The sequence below is a fragment of the Solanum verrucosum genome, unplaced genomic scaffold, assembly GCF_900185275.1.
Source record: "Solanum verrucosum unplaced genomic scaffold, falcon-dt-bn FXZP01000277.1, whole genome shotgun sequence".
Classification (NCBI taxonomy): Eukaryota; Viridiplantae; Streptophyta; class Magnoliopsida; order Solanales; family Solanaceae; genus Solanum; species Solanum verrucosum.
This window is the reverse complement of record NW_026019945.1, coordinates 3,450,274-3,464,038: the sequence shown is the minus strand read 5'-3', so window position 1 is coordinate 3,464,038 and position 13,765 is coordinate 3,450,274. Positions and strand designations below refer to the sequence as shown.

Genomic DNA, 13,765 nt, shown 5'->3' with positions numbered 1-13,765 from the left:
GCAGAGTTTGAAGAGACCGGCTAGCAACAAAGTGTGTGACCCACCTGTGGTATCTTTGGTTCGCGGAAAAATGTACCCGTATCTATGTTTGTCGCATCAGGCATAAAAATGAAATTTAACGAACGGATAATTATATACATAAGTAGACATTTAAATTTATATGAAATTAAATAAATAGACACATTCATCTTACATGGCACCGTACATGACAATTTTGTATCCTACATGGCGTCCAATATGTATTATGCCATGTAGGACATGTATGTCTACTTGTTCAGTTTTATACAAGTTTAAGTGTCTACTTATGCACATTCAAAGTTGAAGGGCATAATTGTCCGCTAAAGCCTAGTTAAAAATCATGTTTATATATTATGCCCATAACAAATGTGCATGTTTACTATTTTCATTAATGACTTAGAAAAAATATTTTAAAATGTTTTTTTAATTTCAAAAACGTTAGGTGGTTTTAGAAAATTACTTTGCATTATTCTGTGTTGTTATTGTTTCCTGATTAGTTGCTATGTTTTCTTCACCATCCTTTTTTTTCTTTTTATATCTATGTTGTACTCGAGACGAGGATTCTCCTGAAATAATCTTTCTACCTTTATGCGGTAGGAGTAAAGTTTGCATATATTGTACTTTACTATCACTATACTAAATTATGAAATTTCACTCGATATATTATTGTTAAAATATGTTATAAAATGATCATACACATATGTATGAGTTCACCCAAACCTAATCACTTTTACTCATACCATATATTCGTATTAAGGAATTCATAAACTCGGATCCATCCCTGCACATAAACATATGTATGTAATGCACAAAACTAAGCTATATAACCACCAAATAGGTTATATAGCAAATTAGAGTACACAATTTATTCCAATTTTGCATTAAATAATTGTATATACTTTACTTCTTTTTCCTCAGCCACGAAAATAAAAATATAAACAAAAAGAACGGGTCATTAGCTTCATTAATCTCATAACAAAAATAGAACCATCCAATATACTAACAAGAAAACCAAAAATAACGCTCAACCATATTTCCCTTCAAATCATTTAATTATAAGTAAGGTATTTCATTGTATTACAAAATGCAGTCACACATCAGAGAAGGAGAATAATAAATAAACAAACAAAAATCACACTTAAAAAAATAAGAAATGGCAAAAGCTATCATTCTCCTCTCCGCTCTTTGCGTCTTGGCTGTCGCCAATTTCGCCGTCGCCGACTTCGAAATCTTCGACGTCGAAGGCAAAGTCTTTTGTGATACATGCCGTCTCGGTTTCGTCACCTCTCTCAGCAATACCCTTGAAGGTAATACTACTAATTTTATTACTCCTTCTGTCTCAATTTATGTGACACTTTTCGTTTTTTGACATTGACGTTTATAGGTGCCACTGTGCGTTTAACATGCAAGGACATGGAAACACACAACGAGACGTTTACAACTGAAGGCAAAACGGATTACATTGGCAAATACACATTGACAGTTGAAGGTGACCATGAAAATGACATTTGTGAGGTTACTTTGGTAAACAGTCCAAAAGATGATTGCAAGGAAATTGTTCCAGATATGGTTAACAACAGAGTTATTTGCAGTAAAAATGTTGGGATGCACAACGCTGTTCGTTTTGTTAACCCATTATTCTTCCAAAAGGACAAACCTATCAATGGTTGCAGAGAACTTGTTGAGGAGATGGAGCTTGTTGATCTCTTAATTCTTGAAAATGACAAAGAAAAGAATTAAGAGAGAATATATATATAGAGCTTTTGCATCTTTCATCATTTATTTATTCGCGATTTTTTTTAAGAAGAAGAAGAATAAATATGTTATAATTTCTCCTCGATGTGTAACTCAACATGGAAAACTTTAAAAAATTCCGTGATTTTCGAATGAGAAGATCATCAATAATAGCTTCTTAGAAATTTTTGTGTTTGATTATCAAATCGTTTTCTATCTTCTTTTTTTCTTTTTCTCGTTTCTCACTCGATGTTTGATATATACATCAATACTGATTGGTTAAAAAGTCTTCTCTAATGATAGTTTTGCTATTTCTACACTGTATAGCCACCCATCAAAATAATACTTGATAAATACATACTTTTTTTATATATAAAAATTGATATACATATATACAAAATAGTGGATATTATTTTATTTTTTGTATAATGTTTGACTATAGTGCATGTAATTTTTCTGGGCACTCAATCAAATGTATTATTTTCCAAGATCTTTTCCATACCGAGAATTGAACTCGAAACCCCCTCCCCTTTCTTCGACTAGTTTGTTTTTTCTGTATATATTTACTATGACATGATTTATCAGATAATCACTCAATTAATTATTAATTGAGCGATCATTTGACAAATCATGCATGATCATGTGAAATTAAGCCTTTTTGCACAATTGGATTCTTGTGTCAATAAATTCTCTTTCATTGAAGTTGTGCACACAAGTAGCATATTGAGAAACAGATAGAGAGAACTAAAGTAGAGATATATGAGAAAAATCGTTAGAACTATCATAGATGTTAAATTCTGAAGAGATATTTTTTAAAAGCGTAGAGATTTTTGTACTCTAATAAAAACTTAAATGTTGAAAGCATCAAATTAAAATCCTAGATTCGAGATATTAGCCTTATTCCTTTTCATTAAGATTACGATATATGAATTTGAATGTATATCTTAATTATTAGAATTTTATCCATAAATCTGAACACTTGTTTTTCAACATTTGAAGATCCATAATTTTTTTATTTGTAAGCATAATAAATATGCACTTCAAATAAAAGTAATTAAATATTAGCAAAAATATATGAATTTAATAAAATAAAATCACTATTTGATTAAAAAAATTAAAACATTTATGTTGATTATGATGATGGAGTGTTTTTAGTAGTGATAGTACTAATGATTGGTGCTAGTGATTATTAACTAGTAATAATGGTGGTAGTAGTTGTAATGTGGAGGCTGGTGATGTTGCATTACTGACTGATGTGATATTAGTGGTTGATAGTAATTGTGATGATGAAGCTGGTTGATGTTACTAGTGATGATGTTTACGAAAAATGCGTGAAGACAATGAATAGGTCAAAGAACTATCATTTGAGGTATTTCATATTTATGGTTGAGCTCAATATATTTTATGTTTCGCGTATCTTTCTAGCTTGAAACTCACTAGCACATTCTTTACTATTTATTTTGTTTTGAGACAAACAATCCAATATATATTAAAAAATGTTATTGATGATGGAGATAGTTTCTTGTAGTGGTGGCAGCAATAATTGGTGTTAGTGACTATTAATCACTCTCTCCGTCCACTTTTATTTATCATGTTTCGCTTTTCAAAAATCAATTTGACTAATTTTTAAAGTTAAATTAGATTACATTAATTCAATATTTTTAAAAAAAAAAAAATATTCAAAAACCAAACGAAAAGTACTATAAATTGCATTTTTTTGCATATCAATATGATGAAAAAATAAATCATAAAATGTTGGTCAAAGTTCTTATAGTTTGACTCTAAAAAAAGAAATTATGACAATTAAAAGTGAATGGATGGAGCAGTAATAATGGTGGTAATAGTTATAATATGGAGGTTGGTGATATTGCATTACTGACTGACGTGATATTAGTGGTTGGTAGTAATTGTAATGGTGAAGTTGGTTGATGTTACTAGTGACAATATTGATGATGATGATCATAAAACATTGCTAATTGTAATGGTGGATATGTGTTTATGTAATAAGAATTGGTTGTAATAGTGATGGTAAATGTGTGAAGATGATGAATAGGTCAAAGAACTATCATTTGAGGTATTTCATATATATGGTTGAACTCAATATATTCTATGTTTTGCGTATTTGTCTAGCTTGAAACTCACTAGCACATTCTTTACTATTTATTTGGTTTTGAGACAAACAATTCAATATATATTAAAAAAATGTTAATTCACTATACAATTGATGGTTCTTTTTGTTATTACCATACACATCTCTATTTGATCATTTATATAAGCAAATTTCAATTAGTATTATTGAATCGTTATCAAGTTGAAACAAACAATAATAATATATTCAATAATATTTATAAACATGATTCAGAGAGGATAGAATGTGTATAAATATTACATTTACCTTATTAAATAGAAAGACTATTTTCACAAAAACTCTATTCGAAAAAGCAAAAAATATGTATGAAGATATAAGTTGGTAAAAGATAGAGGACCAAAAAAATTACAACTTAAAATAAAATAATATGCATGGTTTACATTTTTAAAAAAATTGGCACCATTCCCCCACTACTACGTAAAAACTATAAAATACACCCCTAAAGATTCTCAACCAATCCTTTTCACCACATATATTTTAGTGATAGTGTGAGAAAGAGTTGTCAAATTCTCACAAACTATTCTCCACTTGCTCCCCATTCACCCTTTCTCTCTCTAGAAAAGAAGAACCCTTAGCGTAAACTCTGCGAACCGAAGAACCCCAAAAGGCTTTCAATTCAATGGCTAACAGCAATCTTCCTCGAAGAATTATCAAGGTTTCTTCTTCCTTCATGTTGATCTTCTTCTTTTTCGCTCGATGCATATCGATTTCATACATAAACTTTGTTTTTTTTAATCCATTGATGGTTTTGATCACTTCATTCGGTAGGGTTTATGATCTAACTTCGGTTTAGCTGATAATTTATTATTCTCATCTTACAGGAAACTCAACGTCTTCTCAGCGAACCTGGTAAATTTTCTGGAATTTTTGTTTTGAATTTTTCTTTTCGTATAGCCGTGTGGAATTTTGAGCTTCGTTTATGAGTTTTGAATGCTCTGTGATGTAATTTGTATTGTTGATTTCAGTATGTATGAGTTTTTTTTTTTTTTATTGAAGTTTACAGTAAGTGTTGATGTATATTAGTTATGGTGGTAGTAAAGGTTTAGGAGGATCTAATGCTGATTTAACTGTGGTGCAGCGCCTGGGATAAGTGCGTCGCCGTCTGAAGAAAATATGCGATACTTTAATGTCATGATACTTGGTCCAACACAGTCTCCATATGAAGGTAATGGATGAGCTCAATTATAATATTTGAGTAAGCAGGGAAATATGCTTGCAGCGTTTAGTTGGTTTTGTTGATCGTCATATTGTTTGGTTGGTGCAAATTGACTCCTTTATATTGGCTGGTGTATTGTATTGGCTAAAGTTTGTCTTTGTTGCTAGTTTTTCTTTTGTTCTAGCATTTTACTTGAACATTAATTGGCCCAAATTGTCCCTCTAATTTGTTCTATTCTCATTCTTTAAATAGTCTTGGGCACTTATCTACCTTTTCCGTAACTGTATACTAAATGAACCAATCATGAAAACCGGCTAATTTTCTGGACTAATTAATCCTGCAGAATATGAAGTTAACATGACTAGTTTATAACACTACTGATGGTGAGATGGGAACTGCATTTGGAAAATTTTAAGTAGTTACATAAACTTACATTTGCAACTCCCGGAGTCCCGGTAATATGAGCATCACTGTATGCATGTTTGTTATGAATGTCTTAATGTTGTTTGGATCCTCAGGAGCATAGCAGAAAGCTGTCTACTCTTACTTTAAAATGTCGAATATTGTTGTCTAGTAGAAACTGTTGCTAATAGCTAGCATTCAACTGCAAGACACCCATCAACTACCTTCTAATGTTTTTGCGATAATGCATGTGCAGCATTCTTTTCTTTTAGCTCTTTTGATTTTCCTTTGTTTTGTTGAATAATGATTTAGGGGATACCGCTAGAGGTGTATTTTGAACAATATATGTTCTGACCGCAGAACACTTTTTCCCCTCGTTTTCTCCTTTTACCTAATCTCCTTACCTTCTTTGTGTAGGAGGTGTCTTCAAGCTCGAACTATTTTTGCCTGAAGAGTACCCAATGGCTGCTCCTAAGGTATGTACACACATTAAGGATCGACAAGTTTTCTGGCAATGGATGTTTTAACAAATTCCAGTTGATGTTCTGGATTTTTGGTTCTTGAAATGGTATCTCAGAGCTTTGGAATGGATAAAGATTTATTTGTTTTTGACTGATATTTTCTGAAAGCAAATATCAAGATACAGTTTAAAATGTCTTGTAATCGACACGGCTGTTGCAGTTGTTGCATGTGTATTTTTCCTTGTTTCGATTTCCCTTTTCTAGCAATATTTGGCTCTTTTTTATTATTTGTTGATATTGCCATCTCTCTCCTGGTGGAGTGTATAGCTCAATTTGAATATGCCTTTTCACTGGAAGTTATAGTTTGATGTCTATGTCTTTATGTCTGGCAATATGTTGCGACATTTTAACTTCCTGATGTATCATTCTGGATTTGAAACTTCTCAGATGTTAAAACTTTGCTGCTTTCTTTTACACTGTTAGTATCTGTTATTTTTTTTTTTTTGGTCAACTAGTAACATTTTCATTCAACCAATATTATCCATATAAATCAGCAAGCTCTTTTTGGACATAGGAGCTAGCTCTCACAGAACCTTGCTATACAATTTAGCTAATTCAGGTAGTAACCTATCAACTATGTAAAAGAAAACATTTAACTAGGATATCCTATTAGCTGCTCCAGATGAGGCTTTAACTGTGGTGTCTTTGGCCTTCAATGTGCACCTGTATGGCAATCTCCTTTAGTCTCTGTGCTGTGCTCGCCCTTGTGGTAGTAAATCTTATTTTGTTTCTTTCAGTCCAGATGTTGTAAATGGTTTCTGCAAAACAAAATCCCAAAATTGCAGCTCTTGGTCTACTATTCTTGATCCTATCTATCATTCATTTGACTTCCCAGTCCCAGCTGCCTAGTTGTCTGTTATAACCTAACCAGTTCAGTATTGCTGTCCGTATATAAGAAGAAAAAGGACAGGTCTGATAGAACAGGTGATCAAAATTCTCCATTTCAGCACTCTGTCCACAGTTGATAGTTTCCTCTGTAATGCCATCCACAAAATGAATTGATGCCTTGGCAGCAGACCTTTGACCTGCACCAAATGTTTTCATTCAACTGGGGTGGTCATAGTAAAAAGTATGTACCCACACTATCCACAGCTTGTCCTTTTTCTATCCTAGTGCCCATAACAGTTTAGATAGAGCTGCCTTGTTCCATATATGCCCATCAATCACACTTAGTCCCCTTGCTGCCTTGGGAATACAAACTTTTTCCCATGCTACCAGTGTTGTCTTTGAACAATTGTTGCTACCAGTCCAGAGGAAGGTTCTGCACACAGTTGTCCCCATTGTTGTAATCTTCTTTGGCAATAAAAAGATGTGTGCCCAATAAGTCTGCATCTCAAATAGGACACTCTTTATGAGTTGAAGTCTACCACTATAAGTAAGGAATTTTGATGTCCAGCATTTTGCCCTAGCTATCATTCTCTCAACTAGGGTAAACACTGATGTATTGATAATATCTGTTATTTACTGCTGCCTAAGTGAATATGTTAGGTGAAATGCTTATGTAGTTTGTACTTTTTTCTTGACAAGGAAAAGAAGGTAAAAATCTATCTTGCAATTTGATCATGATATTTGTTAATAGATGCTCAAGCTTGATGTGAGATGCATTGACAAAGAAGCTCATGACAGTTGAAAAACTAAGAGACAAGCCTATTGATCCAGGATCATGTTTCACAACCTTGTACATGTTAAGGTTGCTTTTCTAGGAGTACTGGTTAAATGGCTGTTTCCCCCACATTCTGCTTCCATTTATATGCAGTGTGGGGTTGTGAAAATATAGTACACTTGGGCTACCTGGATATTGGTTTTACTGGAACTATGAGTCAAGATACATGTTAGTGCTGGAATAAATAAAGTACTAATGATCAAAATTATCAAAATGTTGTGATGTTTAAAGTCTGTTTCTCTGTGGCAGTGACAATGTGCAAATAACATTGGAACTTTCATCTAGGAATTTGATTTAAACCCAAATATATAAGTGATCAATTTGTTTTGTATTATTGACTAGTTTGATTCAGGACTCTGATTAGATTTTTCTTCTGGAAAATGATTTGATTGTCCATGATCAGGATATCAGCTATTGAAGGAAATTAACTGGTTGCTATAGTGATTAGGAAAATTGTAGCTTGTGTTCTCATAGACTATTATTTTTGTTGCTGAACTGCTCTTCATGGTTGACATCTTTTAATCCCGTCTTGTCTAATCTCAAATTTAAATCTCACGTTCATGTAAGGTTTATTCAGACCGCTTTTGGCCACAGTTGTTTGTACCTTTGGTTTCAATTGAACTTATAAGTGAGATGCTTGTTTATGAACTTTGCAAACCCTATTTCATTTGGCATATCCTCTGTTCTTCTCTTGGGTACTAGGTTGCAGCTTTGGTTCAGCCATTAAACAGAATTGTGATGAGATTTATTATTTGGGAGTAGATTTTTCTACCAAAAAATTTAGAATCCTGGGGGCTGAGAAGGATAGGACTAAGAAAACCCGGGTTGTGAGAAGAACTGTTTGTCAAATTTGGATTTGCTGCTGTAATTCTATGTTTTTTAATTTAGATATTCTAACAAATATGACTTAGGACAGTGGTTCATACGGACATGTTCTGTGTGAGGGTTTCTTGGATTTATTATGTTTAGTTGGTATTCAGACTTACAATCCATTGGATCATTGAAGATAAAGGATGTCATGACCTTAATTCTGCCGTGGACACAGTTACACAGTCCTTAAATGCCTAGGGTTCCCTACTTTATTTGTAGATGCATGAAGATACTAAATCTGGAAAGACTGTTGGGGTAAAATATTGCCACTTTTCCTGGGTGCTTTTCATGGTAGGTTTTAAGATGAATTAGTACCTGGTGTTGCTTAGCTTTTTGCTGGAAACTTACTTTTCCAAATGATTCTGGACTTCTACTGAAACATGACATGTACCCTTGATCTTAATAATTGTAGATTTTATGTGCTTGTGCACACTTTTTTTTTTTGTACGCATTTAACCTATTGTAAAGTTTTGCTATGCGTATAGTGTCTGTTAGTCATTGATCAATTTGCATCCCAACAGGTTCGATTCCTCACCAAAATCTACCATCCGAACATCGATAAGGTCTGTTGTCCTTATCAACTCTTTCATAGCCATACATAGATATAAGCCATAAAATACCTTGCTTATTTATGCCTTTTGATGTGAAGCTTGGAAGGATATGTCTTGATATTCTTAAAGACAAATGGAGTCCTGCTCTTCAGATCCGTACAGTACTTTTGAGGTATTAAATAATATATCATGCCTTGAAATATGTTTCTCATCTCTGTGTACATCAAAAGATGCAAGACTGATGAATACTACAAAAATGAGAACCAGATTCTTTTAAAGTGTTAGAAGTTCAAAAAGTTTACTACTGTTTCAGCATTCAAGCACTTTTGAGTGCTCCAAATCCTGATGATCCACTCTCTGAAAACATTGCTAAGCACTGGAAGTCAAATGAAGTTGAGGCTGTTGAAACGGGTAAGTTGTGTTCTGGTCTTTCAATGTTGAGCTGCAAAAGTAGTAGAAAATTAACATCTTTTGGTTATGCAAATCTGTATACACATTCTTGTTCAATCCTTAATTTGACTTTCTTTTTTCTTCAATGATCCAGCTAAGGAGTGGACACGCCTATATGCTAGTGGTGCATGAAGATATAGCAACGAAATATTCAAAATAACAAAAATCATGGAATGTAATCAATATTAATATTGACTGGCTTATCAATATGACGCCCGGATAGCACCCTTGAAATTGTATAATTGAACATGACACCCTTTGGTTTTTTAATGTTCAGGAATGAACTTTGTTACAACAAAACTGGAAATGGTAAGGATTTTGTCACTGCAAAGAGTAGTAAATGATTCAGATCTGTGGGTTGGAATTGGAAACTAGTGTTGCTGCAGCTGCTATCAACCTCCATAGATTTGTTTCAGGAAATTGAATTTGCAAGGGGAAATCTTTTGTTTGACCCTTTTTGTTCTCTCTTTCTTTCTTTCCCGCCCACCCTGTCCTGCATTGTTTGTTCGGGTTCTGCATGCTGCTTTTTCTCCTTTTTTCAGATAAATTGTCCTTCATTCAACCTTTTTGTCCTACCATTCCCAATCTAATGTACATAAACCCGAAAACAATGTGAAACGACGATAATCGAACTGTAAATATGCACCCATGGGATTTTGTCTGGTTATATTGTCAAGAACAAGTAGAATTATAAGGTCTACCATGACTATAGCATTACCTATTGGTAGTTCCCCTGGTTTGGTAAAAGCACCTTTGCTATTCATATTACCTGTCCTTTTCAAGTGATTAGGCTTGTCAAGGGAATGGCATGACTAATCTTAAAAGTACAATAAATTGCAATTGTTATATTTTAAAAAATTATTTTAAATTAATTTGTTAAATTCCGAGATCAATCAAATGGTGTATTTCGATTAACAGGATAGATAATATGACAGGAGAAGCTTTAACGTAATTTGACGGATTAGACTATTGTCTAATTTCCTTTATAGTCAAACTATAGTTTATTAATTGAGAATTTATACATCTGATAAACTTTTTATCTAATCTCTGACATGTCACAATTAAAGATCACATATTACATGTTTTAATGGCGATTAGAGTTACTACTAAAACATACTTTTTAGAGGCAGCTGATAAATGTATTTGTGGCAATTATTTATAGATCTTAGCAAAATCAATGCTACAACAAAAGTTGCTAATAATGCTAAGCATAACTGCGAGTCTGCGACTTGAGAAGGTTAGATATACACTTTTGTAGGCGATAAAAGTTGCTATTAATATAAATTTTTAGTAACGATTAGTCTTTTAGCGGGACTAAAATTGCCACTATTAAATATTTATGGCGACAAATATAACTTTTTCCGGCGACAAAACTTGCCGCTAACTTTTAGTGGCGACAAAACATCTTAGCGGCTACTGAGGTTACCACAAATAAATATTTTTAGTGGCGACAAATATAACCTTACACGGTGACTGCAGTTGCCATTAATAATTTCTTTTAGTGGCGACAAAACGAACTTTTGGCGGCGACTGTAGTTGCCACAAATATTTACTTTTAGTGGCGACAAATATAGCCTTTAGCGGCGACAATAGTTGCCACTAAAAATTACTTTTAGTGGCGACAAAATAACCTTTCGCGGCGACAATAGTTGCCACTAATACAAACTATTAGTGGCGACAATTATAACCTTTCGCGGCGACTCTAATTGCCACTAATAATAACTTTTAGTAGCGACAAAATAACTTTAGCAACGTCAGTAGTTGCCACTAATCAAACTTTTAGTAGCGACAATTACAACATTTCGCGGCGACTTTAATTGCCACTAATACAAACTTTTAGTGGCTACAAAATAACCTTTAGCAACGACAGTATTTGCCACTAATACAAACTTTTAGTAGCGACAGTTTAACCTTTCGCGGCGACTCTAATTGCCACTAATAATAACTATTAGTGGCGACAATTATAACCTTTAGCGGCGACTATAATTGCCGCTATTAACAACTTTTAGTGGCGAGAAATATAACCTTTCGCGGCGACATTAGTTGCCACCAATACTTACTTTTAGTGGCAACAGTTATACTTTTAGTGGCGACTGTAGTTGCCACTAATTATTACTTTTAGTGGCGACAAATATAACCTTTAGCGGCGACGCTAGTTGCCACTAATACGAACTTCAGGTGGCGAGTTTGTTATTTTTAGAGGCGACTAAAGTTGCTACTAATGATTACTTTGTAGTAGTGGTAGGAGTACATATTTTAGCGGAGACAATAGTTGCCACTTCAGTTTTTGGTTGCGACTGGCGCTATTTTGCAATTAATACTAACATTTAGTGGCGATATAATTGATCTAATTCTTTTTTTTTGGTGGCAACTATAGTTGTTTCCACTGGTATATAGTTTAGGCCAATTTATTAGCGGCCACACTAATTGCGAATAATAGTTACACTTTTAGTCGACTTACTTATAACAGGCCATAATTATTGCTACGAATATCAACTTTGTGGAAACAAACATAATATAATGTGCATCGTTCGAGTCAAACATTACTAATTTGTGTTAAGTCATGACTTGTGCCATGTCATGAAAGTAGAGTGAATAGAAATCAAAGCAAATAGAAAAGAAGGATTATGACGTTTGGAGTTACTATAGTGGAGCATCACAGTAAAAATTTATCCATACGCGATATTAATAAAAATATGACATACATCTTTATATAAAATAGGGATAAGGCACAAGTATCCCCTTAGAGTATGATCGAAATCTGAGAAACACATCTTAATTAAATTAGGGTTCTACTACCTCCGAATTCATTTTTTTGTAATTTTGTACATTTTTTTTCTTACCTGCCACATAAACATCTCTCACACGTCTCAAATATGTCGAGTTACGAAGTCTTCCACATAAGCCAAAAAATATATAAAATTACAAAAATAATGAGTTAAGGGCCTTAGTATAGTTAAGGTGTGTTGGTAAAATATACCACAAATAAAATAAATTACAGTTGAAAATAAAATGACAAAAAATAAATAAATAATCTTAGATTGAGATGCGGATATCTCACTCTCTTAAGGAGATTCAAGCCCTGTGACATAATCTACATTGATGCATCAGTATATTTCATGATTTGTCCCCTCTAGGATATAATATCTCAATAATGTCGTACAATTCAAACAACTCTGGATTAGTTGAAGAGTCTAAAGCTCCACAAAAGAACACATTCCTTCAACATTAAATACTCTCATTTGTATAGTTAATATAGTTGAAGACTTATAATATTTTGGCATAATACATAAATATGACACTTAATTGGCGTCAGTTGATAACTATAACATTTAACTTTGAGTGTGCACAAGTAAACACTTAAACTTGTATAAAATTGAACAAATAGACACATTCGTCCTACATGGCAATTTTGCGTCCTACGTGGCATCCTACATGTATTATGTCATTTAGGACATGTGTGTCTACTTATTCAATTTTATATATGTTTAAGTGTCTACTTGTACACACTGGAGGGCATGGTTTTCCATTGAAGTCAAGTGAAGGGTCATGTTTATGTATTATGCATAATATTTTCTTTATCTCAATTCTTTGTTTCACTACACTAACTCAATATACACAATATAATATTACTCATATTTTTCACTCTATATTTCCTTGTACATCTCTTGTTGTATTCAATTCAAAGAAAGATAATCATTATTTATAGCGGAGAAGAGATCTTACTTATAATGAATAGAAAGATAATGGGATAATTAATAGAAAGGCATAATACATAAATGTGTCATTTAACTTAGCATCATTTCACATTTATGTCCTTCAACTTTTGGTATGTACAAGTAGGCACTTAAACTTGTATAAACTTGAACAAGTAGACACATGAGTCCTACGTGGCACAATACACGCAGGACACCACGTAGGACAAAAAATGACATGTATGATGTCATGTAAGACATGTGTGTCTATTTGTTTAACTTTATACAAGTTTAAGTGTGTACTTGTGCACACCCAAAGTTGAAGGACATAAATGAGATTTGAAGCCAAATTGAAGGGAATATTTATGTATTATGCCTAATAGAAAAGGTGAATGGCCTATATGTTACAAGAATAAAGATGAAGAGTTGGTGGTTGCGTAAGTTACTTAACAAGTAATTACCACTTTCTTCCACAATTGATGAGAGTAAAGAGACACAAATGTAATGTCCACCAATGGACATAACGTGATACATAATGTGACACATGCTATATTTT

General features: G+C 33.1%; 2 protein-coding genes across 3 annotated transcripts; both read left to right on the top strand.

Annotated features, from left to right (window-relative positions):
• The first annotated feature begins 1,104 nt into the window (after nt 1–1,104).
• Nucleotides 1,105–1,937, top strand: LOC125840655 (anther-specific protein LAT52-like). The gene is made up of 2 exons (XM_049519634.1): nt 1,105–1,325; nt 1,403–1,937. Exons 1-2 carry the CDS (start codon nt 1,172–1,174, stop codon nt 1,756–1,758), a joined length of 510 nt encoding a protein of 169 aa, XP_049375591.1. The 5' UTR covers nt 1,105–1,171; the 3' UTR covers nt 1,759–1,937.
• Nucleotides 1,938–4,374: 2,437 nt separating this feature from the next.
• On the top strand, nt 4,375–9,874 carry LOC125840661 (ubiquitin-conjugating enzyme E2 36-like). Of its 2 annotated transcripts, XM_049519642.1 has the most exons (9): nt 4,375–4,556; nt 4,723–4,750; nt 4,980–5,066; nt 5,877–5,935; nt 9,035–9,076; nt 9,163–9,236; nt 9,378–9,475; nt 9,609–9,689; nt 9,792–9,874. In XM_049519642.1, exons 1-8 carry the CDS (start codon nt 4,521–4,523, stop codon nt 9,644–9,646), a joined length of 462 nt encoding a protein of 153 aa, XP_049375599.1. In that variant the 5' UTR covers nt 4,375–4,520; the 3' UTR covers nt 9,647–9,689; nt 9,792–9,874. The 2 variants fall into 2 exon arrangements, with proteins under 2 accessions (XP_049375599.1, XP_049375596.1); XM_049519639.1 differs by having other exon boundaries at nt 9,609–9,874.
• Nucleotides 9,875–13,765: the final 3,891 nt, after the last annotated feature.

Coding starts and splice junctions, on each gene's coding strand:
- LOC125840655 (XM_049519634.1), top strand. CDS start 1,172: ATGGCAAAAGCTATCATTCTCCTCTCCGCTCTTTGCGTCTTGGCTGTC. Junction 1,326..1,402: donor TCTCAGCAATACCCTTGAAG/GTAATACTACTA, acceptor TGACGTTTATAG/GTGCCACTGTGCGTTTAACA.
- LOC125840661 (XM_049519642.1), top strand. CDS start 4,521: ATGGCTAACAGCAATCTTCCTCGAAGAATTATCAAG. Junction 9,237..9,377: donor ATCCGTACAGTACTTTTGAG/GTATTAAATAAT, acceptor CTACTGTTTCAG/CATTCAAGCACTTTTGAGTG. Junction 9,476..9,608: donor AGTTGAGGCTGTTGAAACGG/GTAAGTTGTGTT, acceptor TCAATGATCCAG/CTAAGGAGTGGACACGCCTA.